Below are 26899 nucleotides of genomic sequence, written 5' to 3'. Positions count from 1 at the left end.
AGGTGTTGACGGTCACCCGCGGACTCCATAACTTGCTTATTACAATGTATACTACCTAGGTACCTAGGTATAGCTACCCATAGCTTAGAGGCCATCAGAGATTAAGAAATTGTTTAATCGATGTTTTATATTTAACAAATATATCTTAAGATATATCTTATAAGAATAATTACGAAAAAGACTAAGGCCCTTCGCCAAGAAAACCTGCGGGGAAGAGGAAACCTCACGACTCCAATCCTTTTCCCATTCACTCGAGCTATGGCGGTCCCTCAGAGGACACTGAATTGGCTGTATAGTGTCTTGTCTAAAGTTGGTCTCACCCCTAAATCTCCATCTTATCCATCTACTAAACCCCACAGGATCACTATGATCCACAACAGACCTACCGTGACCCAAACCGGACCTACCACGATGTTGCACATGCGCTCTCCCAATACCCCTCGCTTTCCCCTCGAACAGATGTCTATAGTAAGTTATCTCTCAAGTGCATTTTAAGTTCTTGTTTCTAATGCCCCAATAGCCTACGAGACAGGCTTCTCGGCCCTTCTCCTTCACCTCGTGGGCACGCTGCCTGTCACCTTCCGAGGAACCACATACCGATTCCCCATTGCGCTTTGGATTCCAAATACATACCCACGCGAGCCTCCAATTGCCTATGTGACCCCAACACAGGAAATGACTGTCCGAGTTGGGCAACATGTAACGTTGGAGGGACAGGTGTACCATCACTATCTGGCACACTGGGCCGAAGCATGGGATGTGAGTGTTTGCAAGGTACAGGTTGACGGACGGCTGCTAACCTTTATATTCACAGAGATCCACCATCGCCGACCTTCTTTCTATTCTTCAGGATATATTTGCCAAGGAGCCACCGGTCCGATACAGGCAACAAGTGCCACAGCCTCAACCGGAAGCTACTCAAACACCCCCGCCATTACCTCCCCTTCCACCCGGTGTCGGATCTTCGAGACAAGCTCAGCCTATATCTCCGCCTGCAATCCAGAACCAGATTCCACCCCCTCCCCCACCGAAGCCAGGCGCAGCTGGCGAGCATCGGCAACAACAACAACGGCACCCGACTGATCAGTATGGATCTCCCCCGCCGCTACCTCCGCTCCCACCAAAAGAGCAAGATTCTCGTCAAGCATCTTTATCCACACAATCGGCTAGTCCAGGAATCCCCCCATACCAGCATTACGCGCCTACAAGCCAGATTGGAGGACAGATAAGCAGCCCCCGTCCCTTGTCACAGCCACCAACCCATCAGCCAGCGGGACATCCGATTCCGCCCCAGTTGGCGCATGGTCAAACACCATATTATAGAAACAGCGGAGCGCCGGTTCACCATGGAGCTGGGTCTAGTATATCAAGCCAGGTCCATCCTCAAGCTACTGCCGGGGGGGCTCACTTGCCTCTACAGCCGCAATTCCCCCATCAACCACACCAGCAACCGTCTGGTCCCCCATACCCTCAACATTCTCCATACCCATCCAATTATCCCCATCCACCCCCAGCAGCTCCCACGAAGGCCGACACACCCGACCTTCTAACCTCTCCATTTGAAGTCGAGCTACCCTCAATCGCACCTGCGGGATCAGCGCCTCCCATCCCACCAAACCCAGAGAAAGATGCACTCCTTCATGCCGTGTCCCAGACCCTGGCGGAAACCCTCCGCGCTAACGCTGCACAATCCGACACAGCAGCGCAATCTCTCGTCTCACAGTCACGATCCCTGCATGCCGCCATGGCCACGCTGCAGGGGGAACTCTCGACGCTCAATACTCTCCACTCGACCCTTCAATCCAACACTACTGTCCTACAGCAATCCATCCATCGCGCCGACGCCGCCATCGCAGACGCACAGGCCCGTTCTACATCCATTTCCACATCTAGCGCTCCTTCAACCTCCGCTACTCCCGGAGACACTCCGTCCGGCCTGCCCCCAATTGATGATGTCCTGGTCGCCCCCCACTGTGGTAGGGAAACAGCTATACGACTTGGTCGCCGAGGAGCAAGGTATCCAGCAAGCCCTTTATGCGTTGCAGGCTGCGCTGGTCCGCGGTGTTATTGGTGTCGATTCCTGGTCGCGGCATACACGAAGCCTTGCACGTGAAGCTCTTCTCAAGCGGGCATTGATTCGTAAAATCGGGCGTGGAATGGGGTTGGAGGAGAGTGTGGCATGAATTACCGGATGCTGAGCATCATGAACTAGACATCTTGGTTATAGATACCCTATCTTTTTTCCCCATGTTATGAAATAGCTAGATGATGTGAAGATCTGTCTTCTTCTTTTCTAGCGACTCGCGATCCTTTCCCTTTTTACTTCCAAGCCCATTTACCATACATTGGCGGGATAGCACAGGCACAAGGGGTGCAATATCGATCTACCTCTTATACTCCGTGTAGACCAGGCGGCACCCAAGCCCTCGGAGAAGGGCCAGCAAAATCCACTTGAATGCTGCCCAGGTGGAAGGCTTCCCTGCTTTTCGCCTTAGACATAACCCCCCACCAATAGTTCTTTCTCATCGTATGTCACTTTGGGCCTTTGGGTCCTAATCTCCGAGTTGAGAGTGAATGAACCAAAACCTCTCGAGACTGGTCTGTTGCAAGGAACGCAGTCGATCGTTTCTAGACAGCAAACAATTTGGCAAGTTGACTTTTCATGGGCTTGTGGCATATCCATAGCCGAGTACCGGATGATGCTTTTGAGAGACCTCTTGGACGACTTCATCTTGGCCGTTGAAGTCGTCCATACCGTTTGGTCTAAGAGAGCATTCCAACCATTCATAGCCAGTACCACACAAAATACAAGTGAGCCACTCAGTAGCTTTTCACTTTGTTTGATAAGAATGAAGATGTGATTTATAGTGTCAAGTAACCCAACGGCAAAAGCGCCTGGCAACATTACAATGGATTCGCCTTAACTATGACGGAAGGATGCTTTGATATGAAAATATATAATGAACAAAGTTGAAAAAAAAGGTCCAAATAAACGAAAGAGAAGCATTCAAGTGGTGAGCATGTATGTATTCATATAGTTAGTGAAGTCTTAACTTATATAAATGGCAAGTGACCATACATGGTGAGAATATGTATTTCCATGTAAAGGCAGCATACTGCCCAATGTTCTTCATCTGCGAGTGGCAATATGACTGACCTTGAAAGCAGAGTGCAAAGGGTCTAGTCATTCTAATCTACAAGTAAACCTTTCGGTTGATGTTTACATAGTGTGTCAAGGAAGATATAATAGGGAGACATACCCCGGTAAAAGAACATTTGAAGCCCATAAGACAGTGTGATACAACAGATTCATAACTAAGGTATGCATGATACTCTAATGATGATCAACGAGAGAATATATTGAATCGACAGTCCCATCTCAGTGTGCCAAACAAAACTCGCTGTACAAGGCACCCGAGGAAAGGATTCAACGTATCAAAAAAAAAGTACAAAAAAAGCCATGGAAGGCTCAATACGTACATAGAAACAGAGTTAGAAATCACATAAACAAAAAAAAAAAACCATTGCGCCCAGTCGGTCCCAAACCCGCTCATTTCACCTCATTCGCATCCGAGAATGGACTATCTACCCGGCCGGGTGGCGTCCGAGTTGAGTTACGTCCGTCGCTCAAGCCAGAAGCTCGACGTGCGTCCGTTTGGCCATGTGAGGAATCGGTTTCCAGGTTGGCAGTGGATGATGGATTCGTCTCATCTTCGCCCGATGAGGATGTGTCAAATGTGGAAACGTTATGATTGAACTGGTCACTGTTTGTGGTTGACACTGCCTGGCTTGTGTTGTTGCTTTTACTATTTTCAGACAGCTCTTCGATCCGGTCGACAGCGGGTGGGTTGTTAGGCTTCTTGTTCTTCACTGAAGGACCACGCACCATCACTGGTTTGGCAGTCACACTGCGAGCCACACATGAACTGTTGCCCTTGACAGCCTCCGCCCGAGCGAGTTGCGCCGGGGTAATGACCGGCACCGCAGGTGCGTCCGCCGGGGTAACCGTGACAGCAACGGGTGAGTCATCTCCAGGGGCATTTGGCCCGGCTCCTCCGTTGTGGATGCTCACCACGGCTGCACGAGACCGCTGGATCTGCTGCGCAGGCATGGCACTGACAATGGCATCGTTACGGTAGATGGTGGTAGCCACACTGCTGCGCAAAGTGGGAGAGATGCTCTGGTGGCCGGTAGTGGTTGTCCATGAGGAGTCACGTAGGTCACCCGGCATAAAGAAGTGTTGATCAGGTGTCGCACCGGGAAGTGGTGGCACAGGAGGCACGAGGGTGGATGGGGTCTGTGGCGGGGAGCGGTTGGTGACACCAGGAATATAGGCGATTTGGATGACATTGGAGGCACGGGTTAGAACTGTAGAGGCGATGGACTGGCGTTCGCTGCGATTCGCCGCGAATGAACCGTTCTTCTCCGCCTCCTGGCGCTCCAGGCGCTTCTTTCGGATGACGAACCACCATACCAAGAACACAATGAGGGCGACGGCAGCGACACCTCCGATAACACCACCGGCAATGGCGCCAGTGTCGCTGCCCCCGGAGTCCGAGGGCTTGGAGCCTGTTGAAACGCACTTCGTGGTCGCACATTCATCACAACTCGGGGCCGTCATGGAACATATTGATCCATCGGGGCACGAGGGACAAGCGGGGGATGTGGTTTCACACTGCTTGCAGCGCTTGAAGAGGGAGCGGGCCGGGGAGAAGGCGGAATCCATGGGTTCGAGAAGCATGATGGGCGAGGAAGAAAAGACTGAGGATATCGATAAAGCCGATCAACGGCAAGGAATGTGCAGGTTAAAAATAAGGGGAAAAAGGAGTGTAAGGTGCTCAATCGGCGTCAAGTCGTGAGCGTAAACAGTAGATCATCAAAGCCGAGCCGTCAGGCGTGGCAGGAAAACGAGTGTCGTGTGTGGTATAAAGAGTGAAAGGTGAGGGTTAAGCGATGATCATGGTCTCTGGAATGGTCCAGACACTTGACAGAGATTGTATATGTCAAAGACGGTCGGGATAGGGGCTTGATTTGTTGACGTTGGCCCGACACGCGTATCAGAAAAAAATCGACTCACAAACCACACCCGATCGGAAGATCAATGTGGGATGAGAATGGATATAGATGGATGAGAGAGAGAGAAAGATAGAGAGTATGACAAGTCAAAAGAGAAGACGAGGGGGGTTAAGGATAATTGGGGCCTGTGGTCACGGGCCCGTCCAAGGTTCCACGGGTAAGATACGGGGTAGTCAGGTACACAATTGTTTTTGTACCTGGAGATATTTTAATATAAGAAGGTAGTATACCTAGGTATTTGTAGATAGAATATATAAGGTATCAAAAAAAGTAAAATAAAAAAAGTAGGTAAAATCGAGATCGTACAGGTTTTGTAATATCCAAAATATGAAAATATGCTATCAGATTGTTTCATCCCATGTTCACCTTACTTGGATGTGAGGGAAATAAGTGGACATCCTCCTGTCCCTGTGGTCTGGACTCTCGGATCATCAATCTTCCAAGATTGCGAGAAAATTGGCATTTTTCTTTGTCTTGGTTTGTCTAGTTTGGCTTGTTTGGCTTGTTTATCTGGTTTGCTTATTTTGTCTGTGTTGCTTTTATAAATGGAGTTAGCGGCTAATTAATCTCTCACATCCTTCACTCGAAGCCACTGAAATCTTATTATTAGATTAGGGAATGGGGTAAATCGGGAAAGGGAAATTAAAGGTCGTATTTGTATGGAGTACTATTTTTTAGCACATGTAACTATACAACATACAACATAACCACCGTATAGTTAACTAACTAGTTATAGACTAGTTAACTATAACGAGTCAATCCCCCTTATAAAGTAAGGATCTTCAGAGAGCAAATCCTTGAGGATTAACGGTCTTGGCACTTTCCTAGGTTGGGTGATGTAGTTACTACTACATATTACCACTTTTGTAATACCTACAACAAGGTATGCAGCCATACTCCGTACCATGAATACGGAGCCAAACATCAGCACAGCCTTCGAACTTAGTTCAAGTTTAACAATAACTAATACATTTGTACATTTAATAGGCTAACCGACTTGGCACTGGGGCAAAATATACGCTAGACCCTAGGGGTCCACAGGTAATGTCTAAAATTATCCAAGGTCAGGTGATCTGGGAGTATACAACTTCACACAGAGCACAACATTGATAGAATGATAGAATAAAACTTAAACCTGAGCAGAATTTAACGGCAAATAGAGAAATCAAATGGGGCAGATCAAGCGAGGACTTGCTATACATCAATGTTGTATTGGCATTCAAATACCTGTAGCGGAGTCCGGCATACACTACCCTCCTAAGTGTTTTAAGCCTTTTAAATGGGATTGTTGTGTTCTTAAGAATGTGGGAATAAATCCTCTATGTCGTATATCTACAATAACTAAACCGAATTGAACTCTTATACGAGGGGTCGATTCATCAAACCTTGGAATGTTTCACCAGTGGAGCCAGCGCATTAGGTTCGGGTGTTTTAGTCTCCATAGATGTACCGTTTATCCAAACTAACTACCTAGGTATGTTGTAGAGGACTTCCCCAAAACATGAAAATAAATGCAATACAGATAATAGAATGAAAGTGAACGAATCATAAAAGTTAAAAAGAGAAAAAGAGAAAGGGGGAAACAAAAAGTAGGAATTCCTAGTATCTCAGCCTTCGATATGTCAACCAGTCAGGGTCTTCTACAGGGCCTCGGGGGCATCGGTCTATTGTTTTCACTTACCAGGTAGGGATGGAGTATGTAAGTTATAGATGGTAGTTGTCTAGTTATAGAATAATAGTTGATAAACTACTTCGTACAGAGTAGAATATAAATAATTCAAGTCAAAATGAAAAAAAACCCCCCGAATAAAAAAAAATACACAAAAGGGGAAACTAAACCAGGACGGGGCTAGTAGAGACAGTCTATTTTTGACCTTTCTAGTCTCACGGTCTCCCTTTTTTTTTTGACCCTTTCCGCCCCCCCTTCTCTTTTATTTTTCTCTTTGACCCTTGACTCAAAGTATTCGCAATATTCTCTAAAAGAAAACGAAAATCATTTCTTCCCCTAGCCCCGGCGGCTTCGATAATTGTTCATAAATGCGCCCTGCTTGAACAGATACCCCTCTCTTGTCAGCTTTGAAACACATCCCTTTTTGAAATTTCGACCTTTGCGATACCATGGCCTACCACGGCTCTGGCTCGCACTCACCAAACTACGATGATGGTCATCTGCAGGATGTGCCACCTTCTCAGGTATGTGGGTGAAGAGGCGGTGAACTAGTCGCTAGAGCTGACGGAGTTTTTTTTTTTTTTTGCTCTTAGTATCGCGAGGATGAGGATGCAGCCCGTGGATTGTTGTCCCAACAGCAGGGTCCATTTGCGACTCCCTTTGATGACCCCGCCTCGCGCGGTGTTTCTCCCCAACGTCGAGCTTCTGGGTACAGCTTGACGGAGACCTATGCAGCGGACACCGCCCCTTCCTACCACGACCCATATGAAACTAGCGCCGTCTACTCTGGCCAGGAGGAAACCACTGCGGCAGCCTTTGGGGTCCCCGGCCGAGTTGCATCGCCCTATGCCCGCAGCGAGACCTCATCTACTGAGGCTTGGCGCCAGCGACAGGCCCCCGGGGGCGCCACTGGTGGCGGTGGCGGTGGTGGTGGTGGCTTGCGCAGATATGCTACCAGGAAGGTCAAACTAGTGCAGGGTTCCGTCCTGAGTGTCGACTACCCCGTGCCCAGTGCCATCCAGAATGCCATCCAAGCCAAATACCGCAATGATGTGGAAGGCGGAAGCGAGGAGTTCACCCACATGCGATGTACGTGTGGAGCAGATGAACATACGGCTCTGAGAGAAAAACTAATGAGCCTACCCTCTTCATAGACACCGCGGCCACTTGTGATCCGAACGAATTTACCCTCCACAATGGTTACAACCTACGGCCCGCAATGTACAACCGTCATACGGAGCTGCTCATCGCGATCACCTACTACAACGAGGATAAGAACCTCACGGCCCGTACCTTGCACGGCGTGATGCAGAATATTCGCGACATTGTCAACTTGAAGAAATCCGAGTTCTGGAATAAGGGTGGACCCGCATGGCAGAAGATTGTCGTGGCGCTGGTGTTTGACGGTATTGACCCTTGCGACAAGGATACTCTTGACGTTCTTGCGACCGTCGGTATCTATCAGGATGGTGTCATGAAGCGTGACGTTGACGGCAAGGAGACTTTGGCGCATATTGTAAGTTAGGATGGCCAAATGGGGCCGCAGAAGAGATAAGCGCTAACAGAGTGTTCCAGTTCGAATATACGACTCAGCTTTCGGTCACGCCAAGTCAGCAACTCATCCGGCCCACGGACGATGGCCCAAGCACACTACCACCAGTACAAATGATGTTCTGCTTGAAACAAAAGAACAGCAAGAAGATCAATTCGCATCGTTGGCTCTTTAACGCCTTTGGTCGCATTCTGAACCCCGAGGTCTGTATCCTTCTGGATGCCGGTACCAAACCTGGCCCTAAGTCCTTGTTATACCTCTGGGAGGCATTCTACAACGACAAAGATCTTGGCGGTGCCTGTGGTGAAATCCACGCTATGTTGGGTAAGGGATGGCGGAACTTGATTAACCCTCTCGTGGCTGCCCAGAACTTCGAGTACAAGATTAGTAACATCTTGGATAAGCCTCTTGAGAGTTCATTTGGTTACGTTAGTGTCTTGCCCGGTGCATTCTCGGCCTATCGATTCCGTGCAATCATGGGTCGCCCCCTTGAACAATATTTCCACGGTGATCACACGCTTTCTAAGCAGCTTGGAAAGAAGGGTATTGAGGGTATGAACATTTTCAAGAAGAACATGTTCTTGGCCGAGGATCGAATTCTCTGTTTCGAGCTGGTCGCTAAGGCAGGCTCCAAGTGGCACTTGTCTTACGTCAAAGCCTCCAAGGGTGAAACCGACGTGCCCGAAGGTGCCGCCGAGTTTATCTCTCAGCGTCGCCGTTGGCTCAACGGTTCTTTTGCAGCAGGAATTTACTCGTTGATGCACTTTGGCCGCATGTATAAGAGTGGTCACAACATCATTCGCATGTTCTTCCTCCACATTCAGATGTTGTATAACATTTTCAACACTTTGCTCACCTGGTTCTCACTGGCTTCGTACTGGTTGACCACCACTGTCATCATTGACCTTGTCGGTACTCCAAGCGACAGCAACGGACAGACTGCTTTCCCCTTCGGCAAGACGGCCACGCCCATTATCAACACTATTGTGAAGTACGGATATCTCGCTTTCCTATTGCTGCAGTTCATTCTCGCTCTCGGTAACAGACCCAAGGGTTCCAAGTTCTCATACCTCGCCTCGTTCATAGTCTTTGGTATCATCCAGGTTTATATTGTGGTCGATTCGCTCTATCTGGTCGTTCGCGCGTTCAGCAGCGGCGCGCCCATGGACTTTGTTACGGACAAAGGCCTGAAAGCCTTCCTTGACTCTTTCTTTGGGTCGACTGGTGCTGGTATCATTATCATCGCCTTGGCTGCCACATTTGGTCTTTACTTCGTTGCCTCGTTCATGTACGCCGACCCATGGCACATGTTTACCTCCTTCCCTGCCTATATGGTTGTTCAGTCATCCTACATCAACATTCTGAACGTCTATGCCTTCAGCAACTGGCATGATGTCTCCTGGGGCACCAAGGGTTCCGACAAGGCCGATGCATTGCCGTCAGCCACGACCACAAAGGACGAGGGAAGCAAGGATGCAGTAATAGAGGAAATTGACAAGCCCCAAGCGGATATCGACAGCCAGTTCGAGGCAACTGTAAAGCGTGCACTCACCCCATTCATTGCCCCTGTGGAACACGACGAAAAGTCTCTGGAGGACTCCTACAAGAGTTTCCGTACCCGACTTGTCACCTTTTGGATCTTCAGTAATGCAATTCTGGCAGTCTGCATCACCAGCGAGTCCGTCAATAAGTTCGGCTTTTCAGTGAGTTTCCATCGTCTCTTCTCCACCTTGCTCTTAGACCACCAACTAATATGATCATAGAATACCGCCACCACTCGTACAGCACGTTTCTTCCAGGCCCTTCTGTGGTCCAACGCCGCGGTGGCATTGTTCCGTTTCATTGGATGCTGTTGGTTCCTGGGTCGCACTGGTATCAAGTGCTGTTTCGCTCGCCGGTAGTTCGATTTCCGGAGAGCACAAAATATGTATCCTTTTTCATGACCTTCCCCCCAACACATTTTTCTCTTCTCTTCCCTTCTTCTTCTTTCCCATACCGTGATCTGTATTCTACCTAAAGATGCCCAATTCTGTTCTCCTTTTGATTTTGTAATTCCAGCCAGTCGGTATTTGCGCGGTTTTACCCCTTGACGGTCACTGATATTTTTTTTGTCGGACCAGCCATGCACCAGGATCGCATTCGGAGCGCTATGATGATGTACTTCATATTCAATTTATTTTATTTTCTCTTTGGGATTTTAATACTAAGTAGAGAGAGATAGTTATATATGTACACCCTAGAAGTACAGAGTTCCCGAGGTCAAGTACGTCAAGTAGAAGGCGGAGAGGCGATAAAGGACGATTGCTGATCTGAGACCCCCCGCAAGCACCAGCACTCTTACCGTTGTCACCCGTTGATCTCACACCCTTTACAGCTCTGCATCTCCTTTCTGTCTCTCTTTTCTTATCTGACATCCCTACGGTGGTTGCCTCGCCATAAACCTCCTTCGCTCCCCCAAAAACCCGTCCGCTCCACCAGGTGGGGTGGTGAACTCCCAGCCAAAATGTTGAAAATCTGGTCGATGGTAGGCTTTATTTGTGTCTTACAGAAACACCGGACTATAATTAACAGTCTGCATAGAAACAAAAGCAGCAGGAGGCTGAGAATGCCGAAGGTGCTGCAGGCAAGAAGAAGAAGAAGGTCACTGCGGCGCAATTACGCGTGCAACGAGGTAAGTGACTCTCCTGTGGTGAACAGTATACCCCTCACCGGTTGATTACTGGATCATTGCTATATGGATCTCTAACCTCTTCTGTCTTTAGACCTCCAAGAACTCACCCTGGGCAGCACGATGAAAATGTCTTTCCCGAACCCAGATGACATCCTCAACTTCACCTTGACCATCGAACCGGACGAGGGCATGTATAAGGGTGGTGTCTTCAACTTTAGCTTCGCCGTCAACCAGAACTTCCCTCATGATCCTCCCAAGGTTAAATGTACGCAGAAGATCTACCATCCCAATATCGATCTGGAGGGCAATGTGTGCTTAAACATTCTACGAGAGGACTGGAAGCCTGTGTTGAATCTGAATGCTGTCATTGTGGGCATGCAGGTCCGTTGATCTATTTCTTTTGACTGGTCATTACCTTCGCTGACTGGTTATTCCACAGTTCCTTTTCCTCGAGCCAAATGCGTCCGACCCTCTGAACAAGGACGCCGCGGAAGACCTTCGCGCCACTCGTGAAGCCTTCAAGAAGAACGTACGCAACTCCATGGCCGGCGGGTCCGTCCGAGGTATATCATTTGAGAGAGTGCTACGGTGAACGACAGCTAGGGCTTCACACTTGCAGTTTTTTTTCCCCCATCGGTCCCCGTATCCGGACTTCGCCCATACCCCACAGCGATGAGCAGGTACGGGATGATGATCTATGGTTTTACACATGGCGGAGACATGGTTCGGCAATCCCATGGGGGGTGCGCTGGTGTTTCCACGTACATATATCCGGCGTAATTAGCGTTTGACCACAATAGATCCAATTCGCTCATTCGATGGGTTCAGGCGTAGGGGTCAAGTAGATCGATCTGCGCGTTCGAGTGGTACTACGTAGCATGGCCTGCCATGACCAGAAAGAGTAAAGTCCAAAATCAAAACGGTTGGTTGTCCACAGGCGTATATGTACAATCGATCTCAAATCAAACCACCCACTCGTACACACCCGTCGATTCAATCAAGCCCGGAGGTGATGTCGAGACATGTGCTTCCATCACGGAGCGGTGTTCTAGATAACGCTTTGACAAAGAAAAGAACTGGCGCCGAACGGGCGGACTGGAGACGGTCGAGAGGTGGTCAGGGTTGATCGATTTAACCCCGCTGGGCAGCACGCTCAGCCTCAAGGCGGGCGTAGTAGGTATCGCGCTCACGCACGCGGGGGAGGTGGTAGCCTGTGGGACAAACATACGATTAGATTTCGAGACATCAATCGCGTGGGGTTGGCGCAGCCGGGGGTATGATCTACTTACCGTACCACCAGAGGTAGCCGAAGGTAGTACCGAAGCCTAGTGGATGAGATATCCTGATCAGCAACTGTCTCACTTGTTGGTCTCATCCCATCCATCTCTCTTGGTGTTTATATTTCATGTGGTCGCTCCCGAGAGGTTGCGATATCCAAATTGTCGTTTGATCATGCCACTCGATCCGGATCATAACTTACCGAAAGCGGTGCTCAGGTCCAGGACAAGACCACGGCGGAGCATCTGTAGACAAATATACCATGTCAGTAAATTATTGCGAACATATCTCAATTGACCTGATTAACCCGCTCGGGTTAACCCGGCCTTCAACGGAAGGGGCACGTACGCCGGTAATGGGGGGAATAGCGGCAGGCATTGTGACGAATAATTTGCGTCAATCGATGCTTGAGCAAAAGCAGTATAGGTTGCGGACAGCTTGAAACCTGCCTCGGACGTTGGTGGGGAGAGGAGAGGGGGGGTTAAGAAGGAAGGCTGATTTGTGAGGTGAAGTTGAAGCTTCGGAGCGGACTAAGCGAGCCGCCGGATTGGTCGGTCTTGCTATGAGAGCGAACGATGGCATGTTCATTCTCTTGCTATTCTAGGGGCTGCGAAATATGATTACAGATATATTTTCTTGTAATTTTTTATATACTGAATGAATCATTTATCCCAATGATATACATATTTTGCTCATTGGCACTATCTATGTGAATATCAATAGCAAGGTCACGGTAACTAGAGGAAGCCTTTGAGATGGAGGATATGTGAGATGAACGAGGTCTAGCTTGGTGGCAGTATTTGATCGTCGTCCTACCCCATCTACTCAAAAAAAAAAAAAAAAAAAAATAAAAAAAAATTTAAAACAACATTTGAAGCCATTCACATTGCTTCCTCTGAGTCTCCGGAGGTCTATGACAGCTGCTCATATACTCACCGCCCTCACCACGTGACTAACTCGATAACATTCATTGCCCAGGTGCCTGGTCGGTATGACTACTTCTCAATCACAACTAACACAATGGCTATGGCGACACCGGGCGCCCATGTTAAACGACCGTCTCCATCTATTGATCAGAACAATCCGAAGCGGATAAAGCGCCAGTATCATCACCACCATCGTTTACAGGAACCCGTGGTTCTCCCATCCACCTCTGAGCTGGTCGTGCAAGATGACACCCATCTCGACCAATTGATGAATCGTGCAGTCGGCCAGACTTTGAAGGACTCCGGATTTGACTTGGCCGATCCAGCTGCACTGTCAAGCCTCTGCAGTGCTACTGAGGAGTGTAAGTGACCTGATATTGCATCCATTTTGAGCTTGAATTGACGGGTTGCGCCCGAAATCTCTAGACATGCTACGACTCTCCACATTCATCCGCCAGTCCATGCTATCTGCGCGACGCGTCCAACCAATTCCGCATGATTTTGATCACGCTCTGAAGCGTTTCCGCCTCAATCCCGATGATCTGCTCCCTCATCTCAAATCAGCGCCATCAGACAAACCCTCACCGACATTATTACCATCTCCCCCACCAGAGAATGAAATATCCAAATCTCTTCCATTTCTAACGGCTTTGAGCAGCGAAGACGACCGCGCAAATCGTCCCTACATCCCCAAACATTTTCCGAGCTTCCCTAGCAAACACACCTATTCTGCCACCGCAGTTTTTATTGGACGAGACAACGACCCGCGCAAGATCAGGGAACGCGCTGCGGAGGATGGACGACATGGAGAGGAAGCTTTGCGCAAATTAGCGAGCGCCGCATTCCGCGACAACCAGACGGGCTCGACTGGCCGCGATAAGAAACTCTGGGGTCGGAGAACGGACAGCATGGAAAGCATGTTCGAAAAGATGATGAAGGGACTATCCAAAAAGCACGGCAAGGACTCTCACGGTACATTCCCTAGTTCAGCCATGGATATTGATTCGGGACACCCGGTGGATGCCGACAAGACCCGGCTCAAGCTTTCGTCGAATATGGAGTTGGGCCCCATCGTCAACTGTGAGCGAGATCTCTGGCGCCGGACAAGCTCGAATGCACGCCGAGGACAGGAGAAGGCTCCAAAGCCTCCCGCAAGCGTCGAGGCAGCGGATGTCATAATTGACATGTAAACTACAAGGCATAAGGCCTACCGGCGTTGTTTTTCTTTTTCCCCCACCATTACGGGCTGGCGCTTATGTTTTAGTTCAGGAGCATGACCTGAGGAGATACCCCATGGCAGTCATAAGCATTATTCACAATGCAACTTTTATTATTGAAACCTGCAAGTAATTGTAATCCCATATAGCCAACTCCGCCCAATGCGTATTCGTAATGCAAAGTAGTCCCTCTCATTGTTTCGTATTCGCTGCTTGCTTTTGTTTTGCTTCCTCTGCCAGCCTAATTGGCTCCCATGATGTTGTCTCAACCATTGACCCGCCGGCACAGCTACCAGAGATCAGCTTGTTATTTGACTTGAACTCGATGCTCCAGACTCACCGTCGGAACAACCGCACCACAGGCTCGCATACCACAACTCCTGGTTCGGGAACACCATTCTGTGGTGGATTGCAAGAGAATTGTGTCATTTCGAGTAACGGACAGTCCTTGAGGTTGATTTGTTCGCCTTTACGGCGTTTCTCTTGGAAGTTGCGGCGAACGGTATTGACATGATCGGGGAGGGAATCAGCGGAGAATATGGGGACGAGAGGAGCCATTGTGACTTCCGATTGTGAATATGAGATAATTAAACTTGAGTGAGGTTTGGAGGTCTTGTGTTTTGTGTTGTCGAAGGGAAAAGATTGGAACCTTCAAGGTTGGGAAGGTTGGAAGTTCGGAAGCTCCGTCAGCCGCCCTATTCAACTTTCCGCTCGCACGTCTACACCTTCTACACCTTCTAACCACTTTCCTCAAATCTACTTGCTGGACATTATACATGGTCAAAATATAGTGATGCCAGATCCATGACGCAGCCCATTGCTTACACATGGCAGCCAATCTCGGGGAGAGATCGCTAGCCGATGTACACCAAGAGGGACTAGATGAGGTATTGCAGCTTTTCCTATTTCTTTGAACGCGTTGAGTTGACGAGTTTTAGCTACTCTCTGGATTAACCCATTCTTTTCCTGGTCACTTAAGCCACGACACACATTTGTTAGGTGTGCCTGTCCTGGACACTTTGCTTGAAGTCTTTGCGCCGAAAGCACTTGCTGCGAACGATGGACACCCTCAAGCTCTAAGTGAGTCTGTAGAGCAGCAGAACATTGAAGATGAGGAAATGCTGCTGCACAGTGAGCTTCCGGCTGGTCAAGATTATAGGCCGGATGAATTACACGCAGCGCAAGACATTAACCTATCTGCCAATGTGTCGTCCTCAGACTTAGACGGTAGCAAGAATCAGCCGGTTCCTATCGTGGAGATCTCAAGCAGCCTGTCAGCCTCGGGAAAGTCCCAACTATTATACTATCTCACGGCTCTCGCTATCTTACCACGAAAATATGGGGACATCCCACTCAGTGGCCAAGAGTCAGCCGTGGTGTTCATAGATACCGACGACCGATTCGATGCCGAAAGACTAAGAACCGTGGCTCGAGGTATCGTGCTGCAGCAGCGAGGAATATCCGAATCAAGTATCGGACCTCATCTTGAATCATTGCTTGTCTCTTCACTACAGCATGTCCATGTGTTTCGTCCGCAATCTTCATCCGCTCTTTTGGCCACAATTCACACGCTAGAGTCGTACCTTTTCGATCTCTCACGACATCGTTCCGCATCACGTCCCTTACATATGATCGCCATTGACAGTGCCACCGCCTTCTTCTGGCAAGACCGGCTGCGTGACGAAGTCGCGCGGACTGAGGAAATTGGGCGCCCTCAGGCAGAAATTGATTCTGAGCGCGAGCAAAAGAAGAGGTTTCATTTGTCTGACCTCTATACCGAACTGGTGAGGGAGCTGAAGGCTCTACAGAGTCATTTCCAGTGTGCAATTGTATATACCGCAATGGTCGCGGGAGGTCGAGCTCCCAGCCCTGGCCACTACGGCCAGTTCCAGGCTCGTGTTCCATCGCTGAGACCTGCTCTCCCTGCACCCTGGGGCACTTTTCCAACATTGCGTCTGATTGCCCACCGGTCCTTTGTTCGCCCATTCCCTCCGAGTATGGCCGCCCATGCAGCCGTGAAAGATGCCGCATCACGGCAGAGCGTGGTTCAGCAAGGGAAGATATCGGCATGGGTCAATCCGTGGGGGCGTGATGAATGGCCTCGTCGCATAGTGGAAGCAATCGAGGCGACCAATGGTGGGAGCTTTTCATTTTACATCCGAGGCTCGGGGGTTGAGATGACCGATCCGGACCATTGAACGTTATATTTACGGTGTATACTCATTTATTCAATATCCTATGATCATGTAAACAGCTTGGCAATTGCCTCGACGGTTGTGTTGCCGCCGCTGAACACAACGCCAACATCCCATCCGTCCTTGCCACCCTCTTGTTCGACTCGTCGCCTGAAGTTCTCATCAAAGAGGCACACAGCTAGTCCAACCACTGCACTCGGCTCAATAACAACCTTCATGCGCTCTATAACCAATCGCATGGCTGACTTGATCTGCTCTTCGGTGACAGCGAATACCCCTTCTACCTTCTTCTTATTGGAGATGATCTCCCAATTGAGTAATCCCACGGGAGTGCGTAGCCCGTCTGCGATAGTGAGGGTTCCAACGGCTTCCACTCGCTTCCCAGCCTGCAGTCCGCGTCGACAGTCATCTGCACCTTCGAAGCTGGGCTCTGCACCGAACACGCGTGTCTGCTTATCCGAGAACCACGTCGCCACGCCGGAGTTGAGTCCCCCTCCACCAATAGGAGTGATGACCGCATCCAGGGTTCGGGACCCGGCTCGTTCAGCATGCTGCGCCTCCAGCTCCAACCCCGTTGTACCCTGCCCACAAATGACATTGAAGTCATCATATGGTGGCACGAGAATGGCGTTTGTCTTCGCCTGGATCTCTGCCACCACAGCTTCACGTTCTACACTTGTCGACCCGCTGAAGATGACCTCCGCCCCATGGGACTGTGTACCTGCAATCTTCGATGGCGTGCTGATGCGGGGCATCACAATATAAGCGGGAATCCCCAGGGTCGAGGCAGCGAGTGCGAGGGCTTGTGCATGGTTTCCTGAAATCGAGAGCATTCAGCATGTATAATCTTGACTTGCGCAGCAGAAAGAATATCAGAAAAATACCAGAGCTATGTGTGATCACCCCGCGCCGCTTGATTTCCTCCCCGCGCTCCTCCAACAGTCGCAGTAATGCGTGGAATGCACCCCGCGCTTTGAAGGCGCCGATACGCTGAAAGTTCTCGCATTTAAAGAAGAATCGAAATTGTGGGCGAGTGGGAGTTTGGCCTTCGAACGGCGTTCCGACTAAGGCTTCGACGGATTGCGGTGTTGAGGCGATGGTATCGAGTGTTTTGCATGTCAGCAGTGGTGTACGGTGCACATGGGGTTGGATGAGACCATATGCCGCTTGAATTGCGGCTGGAGTTAGCGATTGAGCTGCAACAGCGGGTGAAGTCATATTTGCGGATTGTATAAGAGGGTGAAGAAGGGAGAACAGCGAAGTAACAAGGATGACTCTTATCTTACCCCGGACTATTCTCCGAGCTTCGGCGCGGGGTTACTAGCTGCAGGTAGGTACATACAATCTATACAATCTACAAGAGGAAAAGAAAAATAAATTAAGTAACTGGGGAATTGGCCGGTAAAGCCTCAAAATAATATTTTCGACCTGAAACCCAAAAAGAACAGTTCATAGTACATCATCATTTTTTGAACCCCCACGGGTATCAAGGTATTATTTATTTCTGGTTCTCGGGGCGGAGAGAGCGGACGGCCTTTCCGGCGCGCCAGATCTCGAGATCACGGATCTCCTGCATCTCCTTCTCGTACTTCTCGCGGTAATCGGGCTGCGAGTTGTAGTCGAGGGAGCGCTGGGTCTCAGTGCCGTTGTGGACGCTGTCGTAGAGGTCGTTGAAGACGGGCTTCAGGGTGTCCTTGAAGCGGCTGGACCAGTCAATGGCACCGCGACGGGCAGTGGTGGAGCAGGCAGCGTACATCCAGTCCATACCGTTACCACCGATCAGGGGGTACAGGGACTGGGTGGCCTCCTCAACGGTCTCGTTGAAGGCCTCGGAGGGGCTGTGACCACGCTCACGGAGAACCTCGTACTGGGCGAGGAACATACCGTGGATACCGCCCATGAGGCAGCCACGCTCACCGTAGAGGTCAGAGTAAACCTCCTTTTCAAAGGTGGTCTCGTAAAGGTAACCGGAACCGACGGCGACACCCATGGCGATGGCGCGCTCCTTGGCCTGACCGGTGACGTCCTGGAAGACGGCGATGGAGGAGTTGATACCACGGCCCTCACGGAAGAGAGTGCGGACGGTACGGCCGGAACCCTTGGGGGCAACGAGGATGACATCAATGTCCTTGGGGACATCGACCTTGGTGAGGTCCTTGAAGACGGGAGAGAAACCGTGGGAGAAGTAGAGGGTCTTGCCCTTGGTGAGGAGGGGCTTGATGGTGGGCCAGGTCTCGGACTGGGCGGCATCGGAGAGCAAGTTCATGATAACGGTACCCTTCTCAATGGCGGTGGTGACATCGAACAGGTTCTTGCCGGGAACCCAGCCATCCTGGATGGCCTCCTTCCATGAGGCACCATCCTTGCGGACACCGACGATAACGTTGAGACCCTGGTCACGGAGGTTCAGACCCTGACCGTGACCCTGGGAGCCGTAACCGATGAGGGCAAGGGTGTCGTCCTTGAAGAACTCCTGGAGCTTCTCACGGGGCCAATCGGCACGCTCGTAAACATCCTCCTTGACACCGGCGAAGTCAATGGTCTTGATACCACGGACGGGGGTAACAACCGAGGAGACACGGGGAAGGGCGGCAGCAGCAGCGAGGGCAGGGCGAGGGAGAGCTGCGGTAATGACCGAGCGAGGAGCGGCCGCGCGGGCAAGGCGGAGGGCACGGGGAAGACCACGAGAAGCCATTGTGAAGATATGGAAGAGAGGAGAGTGGAGAGTGAAGGAGAAAGGGAGAAGTTGGACTGGGGAAGCTTGGGAATTTAAATAATGGGCGAATATGGCTGGGCGATTCGAGTCACCGTAGCAATTCTCGGAGAGCAGACCTTGCTCCCCGGAGACCCCACACCGACACCGGCCGCTGTATTGATTGGAGGAGGATCATTTATTATGTCATGAATTGCGTTTCCCAGTGCGACAAGCATATTTGGTAGGAGATCACATATTATTTTTTATGACTCGAAAATCTTTATAAGTTTCTTTCCCCGGAGTAGGAACAATCTCCGGGATATTAGAATGTTATCAAAAAGGAAAAGTGAAATCCTCCGTAGAGGGTCAAGACTCTTCTGTTTATATTTCAAACCACGTGATGACATTCGTACCTGCCTCGACTTCTCTTTTTTGAGTCGTTCCTTCCCGAAAAAAAAAGTACCATTTCTGCCTCAGGCCTCATCTACAATGTCTCTCCGCCCCTCACCACTTCATATCCACTGAGATTGTTTGGTCGGTCCAATTACTTTCTCCTGTGTCTCTCCTGTGTCTATTCTTTGATCGTACCATGTCTATAGGATGAGTGTCTTCTCATTTGGGGATTTACCCACCATCCAGACTAGGAAGGCCTTGTTACTACTTGACTTTCAAAATGACTTTGTCCGTTCGTCCGGGGCTTTACATATCCCCAATACATCGGATATCCTCGAAAATCTCCCGCAGCTAGCATCTGCATTCCGTCGAGTCGGTGATGTAGTTTGGGTGCGGTCACAATATGCATCTCCTCAGACCATTGTTGACTGGAATTTTGGTGATCGCATTGTCCTGGACAGAGAACCACCGCGCAGAAAGGAGATGCCCACCTCGGATATAATTGAAGTCAGGTCAGATCATGATTCACCAGAACCGGTTGACCGTGAAGCTTTTCTCTCCACCGACTCTTCGCTATGCTGTGACCCGCATACCCCCGGATATCAGTTCCCCGCGCCGATTCTAGCCGCCATCAACCAGCATGACACCGTAGTGGACAAAACAGGATACTCTGCACTGGAGTCCCCCGGCCTGGTGCTATCCTTTAGGACACGCTTTGTGACTGAGTTGTACCTTTGTGGTTCGTTGTCCAATGTCTCTGTGTTTGCGACGGCTTTGGATGCTGTCCGCAATGGGTTTGCAGTCACCCTTGTGGAGGATTGCTTGGGGTTCCGTGATTTTCAGCGGCATCAAGAAGCAATGCGACGCATGGCGGATATCCTGGGAGCGACTGGTATCACCGCTCGGGAGCTCATTCAGGAGCTAGATTGGGATGAGACTGAGGCAATTGCACGCCAAGGCGCACCGCAGCCAAAGAGGTCAGCAGCTGAGGCTGGCATCGAGAGCGTCATGGATGGTCTGGAATTTTGGAATACTGCGGACACCTCTCCCACAGATAACCCACGCGAGCCAGAAGATCCCAGCCTTTCGGAACTCGCTAGTCTTTCTCGCGCACAACGCCCTACCGCCGCACAGGCGCGGGGTCCAGTGGAGGACCAAAAGAAAGTGCGCGTGCGCGCCCGTCGTCCGAAGCGCCGAGACACCCCAAAAGAATCTTCAACTGGACCTCGCGCTGACCACGACGGGGGAATAACACCTCTGCAATCCGCGGAAATACCAAATACATCCCAAACCAACATCGGGGAGGGCGACTCGCGCCTCGTGACCAATGTCAACCTGGCCGAAGACTCCTTTGGTCGTATACAGGCGGAGGTAGATTGGCAAAAGATGTACCATCTGTCGGGCCAAGTTCCCCGATTGGTTGCAGTCCAGGGTCAACCTCGACCAGATGGAGCCATACCTATATATCGTCATCCGGCGGACGAGTCTCCACCCTTCGAGCCACTCACCCCCACGGTTGATGAAGTGCGCATGGCGGTTGAGCAAATACTAGGCCACCCCTTGAATCATGTACTTATTCAGCTTTATCGAGATGGGCAGGATCGCATATCAGAACACTCAGATAAGACACTGGATATTGTGCGAGGGTCTTTCATTTGCAATGTCAGTCTAGGTGCCGAGCGTGTGATGGTCCTCCGTACGAAAGCGTCAGCATCGGAGCCTGAGGGAGGCACCGGACCATGCCGAACAACCCAGCGCGTGCCTCTTCCTCACAAGTCACTTTTTGTGCTCGGCCCAAAGACCAACATGCGATGGCTTCATGGCATCCGGGCCGACAAACGGCCTGATGTAACCAAATCTACCGAGGAGCAAGCCTTTGGTGGTCAGCGAATTTCCCTTACTTTCCGTCATATTGGCACTTTCATCGACCCTGTGGCCAATACAATCTGGGGACAGGGGGCTGTCAGTAAGACATTGGACCGGGCTCGCGCCGTGGTCCATGGGGATCCTACCGAAACAGCACGCCTCATTGGTGCATTTGGCCAGGAAAATCGTGGCACCGAATTCGATTGGGACGCCGTGTACGGTGGGGGATTTGACGTGGTCAACTTTGTGACTACATCACCAGGGCAGCTAGTACTTGGCTGTGATATTGTGGCCAATTTACGTGTGCGTCTCTGTCTGGGGGAAAGCGGCGTTCGATATCGATTGATCACCAACCATGAGCTGGGAGCTAGAGATAGTGGCGCAACTACACTGCCCATATATGAAGCGCCTGATGGAGCAACAATCGCGGGCGACTCTGTTATACTAGCGCACATGGCCAACCGGTCTGCTGATATCTCACGGCCAGGTGGAGATTCGTTACGTGGGGGCAATTTCTTCTCAACGATTGACCAGTTTCTGAGACACTGGCGTCAGCACTGTGCCACCAATCCAGCCTGCCGGTTTGAATATGGGCTTGAGGATTGGGAGCGTACTTTGCAGGGCCAGCATTACCTAGGGGGCTCCGTGTTCACCATCGACGATTGCTCTCTATGGCCAATTCTACGGGATATTGTACAGAACCAAGGTCCATTTGATGCTCGGTTCGTGAGCGTGAATCAATACTATCACCGAGTCGAGAATCGGGGCATCGTTCGATCTATTTTGGAGGAATAAAATCGGACCGACTGTGATTTTGTGTCCGCAAGAAAGCTCTTTCAACGACAGCTTTTGTATTTGTTCGTGTCTTAGCTATGGACATATTACGAAACCTTACGAAATTCTCTGGCCATGAGCCAGACTGGTTGAGGCCCAGTCTACAATTACTTTTGGATATAGTTGTGCCCAATCTGCTACCTCGCTCTACACAAAATAAGCTTAGATTGTATAGGTACCGTACATCTGTCCATTTAGAGACACGAACCAGGGAAAGAGGTGGTGCTCAGAGAATTCTTCAGATCAACATCCCCACAAACAACAGCCTTGAAAAAGGCCTGAGCCACTACCGACGCACCGGTAGGACTGGTGTGCGTGTGGTCCAAGGGGAAGTACGCATCGACAGCAGTCAGACCGAGCTTCTGAAATTGGTCTGCCACATAAGCCCCGTGATCAACATAGGGCACGCCGGCAGCAGCAGCTGCCAACTCCGCGTAGCCCACAAACCGCGACGGGGTATAGGTGAAAGTTCCAGTTTCCCAGGGGTTGTTGGGCGTTTGACTGGAGATGATCACATTGGCGCCCTTGGCCTTGAACGTCTTGGTGGCATTCTCAATATATGCCGGGAACGTCAACACTGTCTCGGCGACCCCATTGTAGGTTGTGCTACAGGTCTCGCTGCCTGTGCCAGAACAGTCGCTACGCCCATTATCGGTGGTAGTCAAAGAGCCACCATCGTTGTGTCCGAATTCGATGACCACCCAATCTCCAGATTTAACCACGGCTGCAATGTCATCGAACCGACCTTCACGCGTGTATGACCGTGCGCTACGGCCGCCGACAGCTTGGTTGGAGACGGTGAGTGAGGTATAGGGCGTAACATATTCACCCCAACCTGGGAGTATTAGCATGATGTTATCCTGGAGGCTGAATGAGAGAATACACATACCCTGGGTGCTGGATCCAGTCCCGCCCTTTGCCATAGTCGAGTCACCAGCAAGGTAGATGGTGGCCAGCGCACTAGGGATGAGGGCGGAGAGAAGAATAGCAGATTTCATGGCGAAATAAATATAGAGCAAGTTCTAGTGAGGAGACTTTTATTATATGTTGTTTAGGGAATTGACAGTTTCTTCGAAATTATATATATTTTTTAGGCCATGCTCAACAATAGCTTGGATACGTGGAAAAAGAGTGACGTTCTCGGCGGGGTATACATTGTCATTGTCGAGTTTCATTGTTGTTTCGGAGAAAAAGGAATGAAACCTGCAGAGAAATGCGGAGACCCGTTGATCGTCGGTTCTGATTCATGGAAACTCATTAATAGGACACGGACAGGAAATAAATAAGGCTTGGTAAACCGGGAAATTATCCTAAAATAGCCCATATGTACCGGACATACTCCCTGAGCAAGATCAGACGTGACGATGGTGATATTCCTTGGCAGGTGTCACAGAAGTTTCTATATTAGTAGACAACTCCGTATATGTTTTATATACAGCGGGAAATAGTGAATTTGCCAATCACAACTTCTCGAATGTTGGAGTACGCTTTTGCAACCCAGACAGGAGAGCCGCCGAGACATCTTGAGTCTGCAAAGCAGCGCTATTCCACACACTGGTATAGCGCAGTCCATCTTGTATAGAGTGATCACGCGAGAAGTTCAAGATCTCCTTGGTGCCTTGCACAGCCACGGGACTCTTGCTAGCTATCAGAGAGGCGAGCTTAAACGCAGCCGCAATAGTAGCTTCACGATTATCATACACCGCATTAACGAACCCCACACGCAGCGCCTCGTCAGCACCGAACTCGCGCGCCGTCAGAGCAACCTCCTTGACCCACCCGTAATTTCCAACCACCTTGGGGAGTCGGCTGAGGGTGCCAATGTCTGCCGCGAGCCCGATATCGACTTCCTTGACGGCGAACCGCGTATCGCGCGAACAGAGACGCACATCCGTCGCCGTGGACAGGTCAATACCGAGTCCCAGTGAGAACCCGTGAAGAGCAACTATAACGGGCTTTTCGCAGCGCTCTACCGCGCTGATACAGTCCTGGAAGGCGGTGATATGCCGACGAAAGACGGCTGCCTTTCGGGCTGGGTCGGCCTTGGCGTCTGATGATAGAAGGCCCTCCGACGCCGCTTTCACATCCAATCCGGTGGTGAATGCCCTCTCTCCAGCGCCGCTGAGGACGATGGCGCGAACGCGAGGATCAGAGGAAAGCCTGTTGAAGATCTGGGCCATATTTTCCCACATACTAGATTTGATTTGATTTATTAGAGAATATATAAGGTCAAAGTCTGGGTTAGTGCTCACACTTCGATGAAGGCGTTCAACCTTCCTGGGCGATTGATTTCCACATGGGCCACATATTGATGATCAGTGGGAAGTTGGATGGTAAAATATTCGAAAGAGTAGTCGTCAGCCATATTTTAGAGGGAAAAATGAATGCTTCTGGAGTTTGAGAGAGAAGGAAGAGGGAGAGAGAGAGTTGGGAGTATAAGGGGACTGTTGTTAAACAGCGGCGGACCTCGGCACTGGAGTAAAACGTGAGCAACAACCGAATGTCAATTTTGAATGTCTTGGAATATCTTTAAGATGTCTTCTAAAACTATATGACCTTTATTTATTTCTGAATGTAATTCTAGGTATAGTTCCATTTTCCAAAAAGAAAATTATACTTGACATTATATTTGGCGTATCAACTTAGGATTTGCATGTGCCGAGGGCCCGGACCATGGATATATATATATATACGGTATAGATATGATATATATCCAAAAGAATTAAGACAACATTATGGCATAAAAGAAAATACGGATATGGGGAAAAGTTACAAGTTCTGTCCAGTACCATTGGTAAAAAAATGGTAGCTCCTGTGGGGACGTGAAGGAAATGACTCTTCACTCAATGGTGATCTTCTTGGAAGTAGCGACAGCGGTCTTGGGTACCTTTATGGACAGGATGCCATGCTTCAAACTGGCCTTCACATTGTGCTGATCGACAGGAGTCGGAAAGGAAAAGACGCGCTGGAACTCGCCGACTGAGCGTTCGCTGGCCCAGAACCGGTGAGTGGGTTTAACTTCGTCTGTATCGTTGCCTTCCTTGATCTCGGCCGGTGACTCAGAATGGTACTCGCGTTCAGTGTGGCCCTTGACAACTAGAGTCTGGGGGTCGGAGAACTCGATATCGATGTCCTTCTGATCGATGCCAGGTAGTTCACCATCGAAATGGTATGCATCTTCACTCTCACGGATGTCAAAGCGAGGAGAGAAAGAGCGAACTGCAGTCCGGTTGCGGGAAGAGCGGTGGTCATCGTAGTCATCGAGCAGACGGAAAAGAGGAGCGAAGTCACCAGAGCCCGGGAAGTTGGCACGGAGAAGAGACATGTTGTAAGTTGGAAATTGGGTAGTTTGAAAGAAGTGGTTTTATATTGAAGCTGATTGAAGCTGGGAGGGTATATGAACAAGGGGTTTACTAATTCACCGGAAACCAGGTGCCCTTACACAGGAATATAAAACAGGATAGCGTGTAGCCTGTTGTTGACATCTCGATGGTCACGAGTTGTTGTCTTATGCAATAGAGCGTAATTGATTGATTGCAATGTATGTGTTTACGAGCGTGTGGCAAGTGTCATGAATGTCACTCTTCCAAGATCATTGGAGAGTGACATGCTACACTATATACATTGTCCATGGTTATATCTGCCGGAGTATTGGTTTATCCGGTATTTTGGATGATGTGCCTCGCCTACATTCGATCACGCCACACGCCTCTTATTCATTGCAGGGTACTACTAGTCAGCACAGCCTGAAGCTGGGATACACAGCATTGTGAAGTATAATCAGCCTCGATGGGTTGCACAGTCTCCAACCCCCCCCTGTCTGAGAGTAGTCCGCTATTATTGAGAGTGTTCTCCATGCAAAGTGGCCAGGTACTCATCGGTCGGAGGAAGAGCGGATGATTGAGGTGACCAGACTGCATTTAACCATTGGATACCGATGAAATCATGACACGATCCTTCGTAGCAAGTGGTGGGAGTTGGGCACATTCACGATAGTGTGTTGCGAGTGCGTTGTGGACTTGGATATGAGAACCGTTTGGTTTTGCGTCGCGTGTGTAGACATCGCGTCCAGTGCCAAATAGCTGGTTATAACCTATTCAGATTCAGATTCATCCAGCTGCATGATCTTCTCGTCAAGGTCCTGTCAAATCTGTGAGTAATGGCGCTAGGAGAATCCCGCAATAGCTAGGGTGTAGTAGGTACCTGATCCAGGCGAACCTTGAGGTTCTGTAGCTGGCTCTCCTTGATAACAAGGTGATTTTCGTCATCCAAATCCTCCACTATGTAGTCATGTCGCTCTTCGTCGTACTTCAGGATCATGGATTTGATCGAGGGATCGCATTCAATCAGTAGACCTGCCGAGGATACAAAATGTTAGCAAGATATGCGAGGAAGCAAGGGACAAAGAGGAGCTGACCTCGGACGGCGCGTGGCATCTTGAAGAAGAGAAGGAGGTGTGGAGAGAAGAAGAAGGAGTGAAATGTGAAATGAGGAGAAGTTGGAGATACCCGTGCCAAGACATTGGTC

The 26899-nt window shown here is 50.0% G+C and overlaps 15 protein-coding genes across 15 annotated transcripts; 6 read left to right on the top strand and 9 right to left on the bottom strand.

The window, feature by feature from the left end:
• Nucleotides 1-258: 258 nt before the first annotated feature.
• Nucleotides 259-2183, top strand: N7516_000775 (uncharacterized protein; the record flags this gene model as incomplete). Its single annotated transcript, XM_057213497.1, has 5 exons — nucleotides 259-309; nucleotides 360-468; nucleotides 521-759; nucleotides 815-1960; nucleotides 2010-2183. 5 exons carry the CDS (start codon nucleotides 259-261, stop codon nucleotides 2181-2183), a joined length of 1719 nt encoding a protein of 572 aa, XP_057075380.1.
• A 1367-nt stretch (nucleotides 2184-3550) lies between these two features.
• Nucleotides 3551-4741, bottom strand: N7516_000774 (uncharacterized protein; the record flags this gene model as incomplete). The annotated part of the gene is made up of 1 exon (XM_057213496.1): nucleotides 3551-4741. One exon carries the CDS (start codon nucleotides 4739-4741, stop codon nucleotides 3551-3553), a length of 1191 nt encoding a protein of 396 aa, XP_057075379.1.
• A 2453-nt stretch (nucleotides 4742-7194) lies between these two features.
• On the top strand, nucleotides 7195-10198 carry chsG (chitin synthase class III; the record flags this gene model as incomplete). The annotated part of the gene is made up of 5 exons (XM_057213495.1): nucleotides 7195-7269; nucleotides 7339-7834; nucleotides 7900-8261; nucleotides 8321-10000; nucleotides 10061-10198. 5 exons carry the CDS (start codon nucleotides 7195-7197, stop codon nucleotides 10196-10198), a joined length of 2751 nt encoding a protein of 916 aa, XP_057075378.1.
• Nucleotides 10199-10800: 602 nt separating this feature from the next.
• N7516_000772 (NEDD8-conjugating protein UBC12) lies at nucleotides 10801-11560 on the top strand (the record flags this gene model as incomplete). The annotated part of the gene is made up of 4 exons (XM_057213494.1): nucleotides 10801-10821; nucleotides 10878-10968; nucleotides 11060-11349; nucleotides 11408-11560. 4 exons carry the CDS (start codon nucleotides 10801-10803, stop codon nucleotides 11558-11560), a joined length of 555 nt encoding a protein of 184 aa, XP_057075377.1.
• A 505-nt stretch (nucleotides 11561-12065) lies between these two features.
• N7516_000771 (cytochrome c oxidase subunit VIIa) lies at nucleotides 12066-12738 on the bottom strand. Its single transcript, XM_057213493.1, has 4 exons — nucleotides 12595-12738; nucleotides 12449-12491; nucleotides 12258-12293; nucleotides 12066-12179 (listed from the first exon to the last, which is right to left on the bottom strand). Exons 1-4 carry the CDS (start codon nucleotides 12622-12624, stop codon nucleotides 12100-12102), a joined length of 189 nt encoding a protein of 62 aa, XP_057075376.1. The 5' UTR covers nucleotides 12625-12738; the 3' UTR covers nucleotides 12066-12099.
• A 387-nt stretch (nucleotides 12739-13125) lies between these two features.
• N7516_000770 (TBP-associated factor 8 family protein) lies at nucleotides 13126-14362 on the top strand (the record flags this gene model as incomplete). The annotated part of the gene is made up of 2 exons (XM_057213492.1): nucleotides 13126-13534; nucleotides 13599-14362. Coding segments are annotated over 2 exons (1173 nt in total), but the record flags the coding sequence as incomplete, so codon positions are not given.
• Nucleotides 14363-14581: 219 nt separating this feature from the next.
• On the bottom strand, nucleotides 14582-14947 carry N7516_000769 (uncharacterized protein; the record flags this gene model as incomplete). The annotated part of the gene is made up of 2 exons (XM_057213491.1): nucleotides 14582-14678; nucleotides 14730-14947. 2 exons carry the CDS (start codon nucleotides 14945-14947, stop codon nucleotides 14582-14584), a joined length of 315 nt encoding a protein of 104 aa, XP_057075374.1.
• A 269-nt stretch (nucleotides 14948-15216) lies between these two features.
• On the top strand, nucleotides 15217-16587 carry N7516_000768 (putative Rad51 family DNA repair protein; the record flags this gene model as incomplete). Its single annotated transcript, XM_057213490.1, has 2 exons — nucleotides 15217-15276; nucleotides 15328-16587. The coding sequence occupies 2 exons, from the start codon at nucleotides 15217-15219 to the stop codon at nucleotides 16585-16587; spliced, it is 1320 nt and encodes a 439-aa protein (XP_057075373.1).
• A 44-nt stretch (nucleotides 16588-16631) lies between these two features.
• N7516_000767 (threonine/serine dehydratase) lies at nucleotides 16632-17802 on the bottom strand (the record flags this gene model as incomplete). The annotated part of the gene is made up of 2 exons (XM_057213489.1): nucleotides 16632-17401; nucleotides 17469-17802. The coding sequence occupies 2 exons, from the start codon at nucleotides 17800-17802 to the stop codon at nucleotides 16632-16634; spliced, it is 1104 nt and encodes a 367-aa protein (XP_057075372.1).
• Nucleotides 17803-18082: 280 nt separating this feature from the next.
• Nucleotides 18083-19279, bottom strand: N7516_000766 (Ketol-acid reductoisomerase; the record flags this gene model as incomplete). Its single annotated transcript, XM_057213488.1, has 1 exon — nucleotides 18083-19279. One exon carries the CDS (start codon nucleotides 19277-19279, stop codon nucleotides 18083-18085), a length of 1197 nt encoding a protein of 398 aa, XP_057075371.1.
• A 600-nt stretch (nucleotides 19280-19879) lies between these two features.
• On the top strand, nucleotides 19880-22333 carry N7516_000765 (isochorismatase family protein family; the record flags this gene model as incomplete). Its single annotated transcript, XM_057213487.1, has 1 exon — nucleotides 19880-22333. One exon carries the CDS (start codon nucleotides 19880-19882, stop codon nucleotides 22331-22333), a length of 2454 nt encoding a protein of 817 aa, XP_057075370.1.
• A 233-nt stretch (nucleotides 22334-22566) lies between these two features.
• Nucleotides 22567-23370, bottom strand: N7516_000764 (rhamnogalacturonan acetylesterase RgaE; the record flags this gene model as incomplete). Its single annotated transcript, XM_057213486.1, has 2 exons — nucleotides 22567-23207; nucleotides 23262-23370. The coding sequence occupies 2 exons, from the start codon at nucleotides 23368-23370 to the stop codon at nucleotides 22567-22569; spliced, it is 750 nt and encodes a 249-aa protein (XP_057075369.1).
• Nucleotides 23371-23832: 462 nt separating this feature from the next.
• Nucleotides 23833-24737, bottom strand: N7516_000763 (enoyl-CoA hydratase/isomerase family protein; the record flags this gene model as incomplete). Its single annotated transcript, XM_057213485.1, has 2 exons — nucleotides 23833-24565; nucleotides 24625-24737. 2 exons carry the CDS (start codon nucleotides 24735-24737, stop codon nucleotides 23833-23835), a joined length of 846 nt encoding a protein of 281 aa, XP_057075368.1.
• Nucleotides 24738-25211: 474 nt separating this feature from the next.
• N7516_000762 (Hsp20/alpha crystallin family protein) lies at nucleotides 25212-25697 on the bottom strand (the record flags this gene model as incomplete). The annotated part of the gene is made up of 1 exon (XM_057213484.1): nucleotides 25212-25697. The coding sequence occupies one exon, from the start codon at nucleotides 25695-25697 to the stop codon at nucleotides 25212-25214; it is 486 nt and encodes a 161-aa protein (XP_057075367.1).
• A 768-nt stretch (nucleotides 25698-26465) lies between these two features.
• On the bottom strand, nucleotides 26466-26808 carry tfb5 (TFIIH complex subunit TFB5; the record flags this gene model as incomplete). Its single annotated transcript, XM_057213483.1, has 3 exons — nucleotides 26466-26513; nucleotides 26576-26727; nucleotides 26790-26808. 3 exons carry the CDS (start codon nucleotides 26806-26808, stop codon nucleotides 26466-26468), a joined length of 219 nt encoding a protein of 72 aa, XP_057075366.1.
• Between the last annotated feature and the right edge of the window lie 91 nt (nucleotides 26809-26899).

This window comes from Penicillium verrucosum (genome assembly GCF_028828655.1).
Source record: "Penicillium verrucosum strain IBT 35672 chromosome Unknown utg000001l_segment0_segment0, whole genome shotgun sequence".
Lineage (NCBI taxonomy): Eukaryota > Fungi > Ascomycota > Eurotiomycetes > Eurotiales > Aspergillaceae > Penicillium > Penicillium verrucosum.
This window is presented reverse-complemented; position numbering and strand designations above follow the sequence as displayed.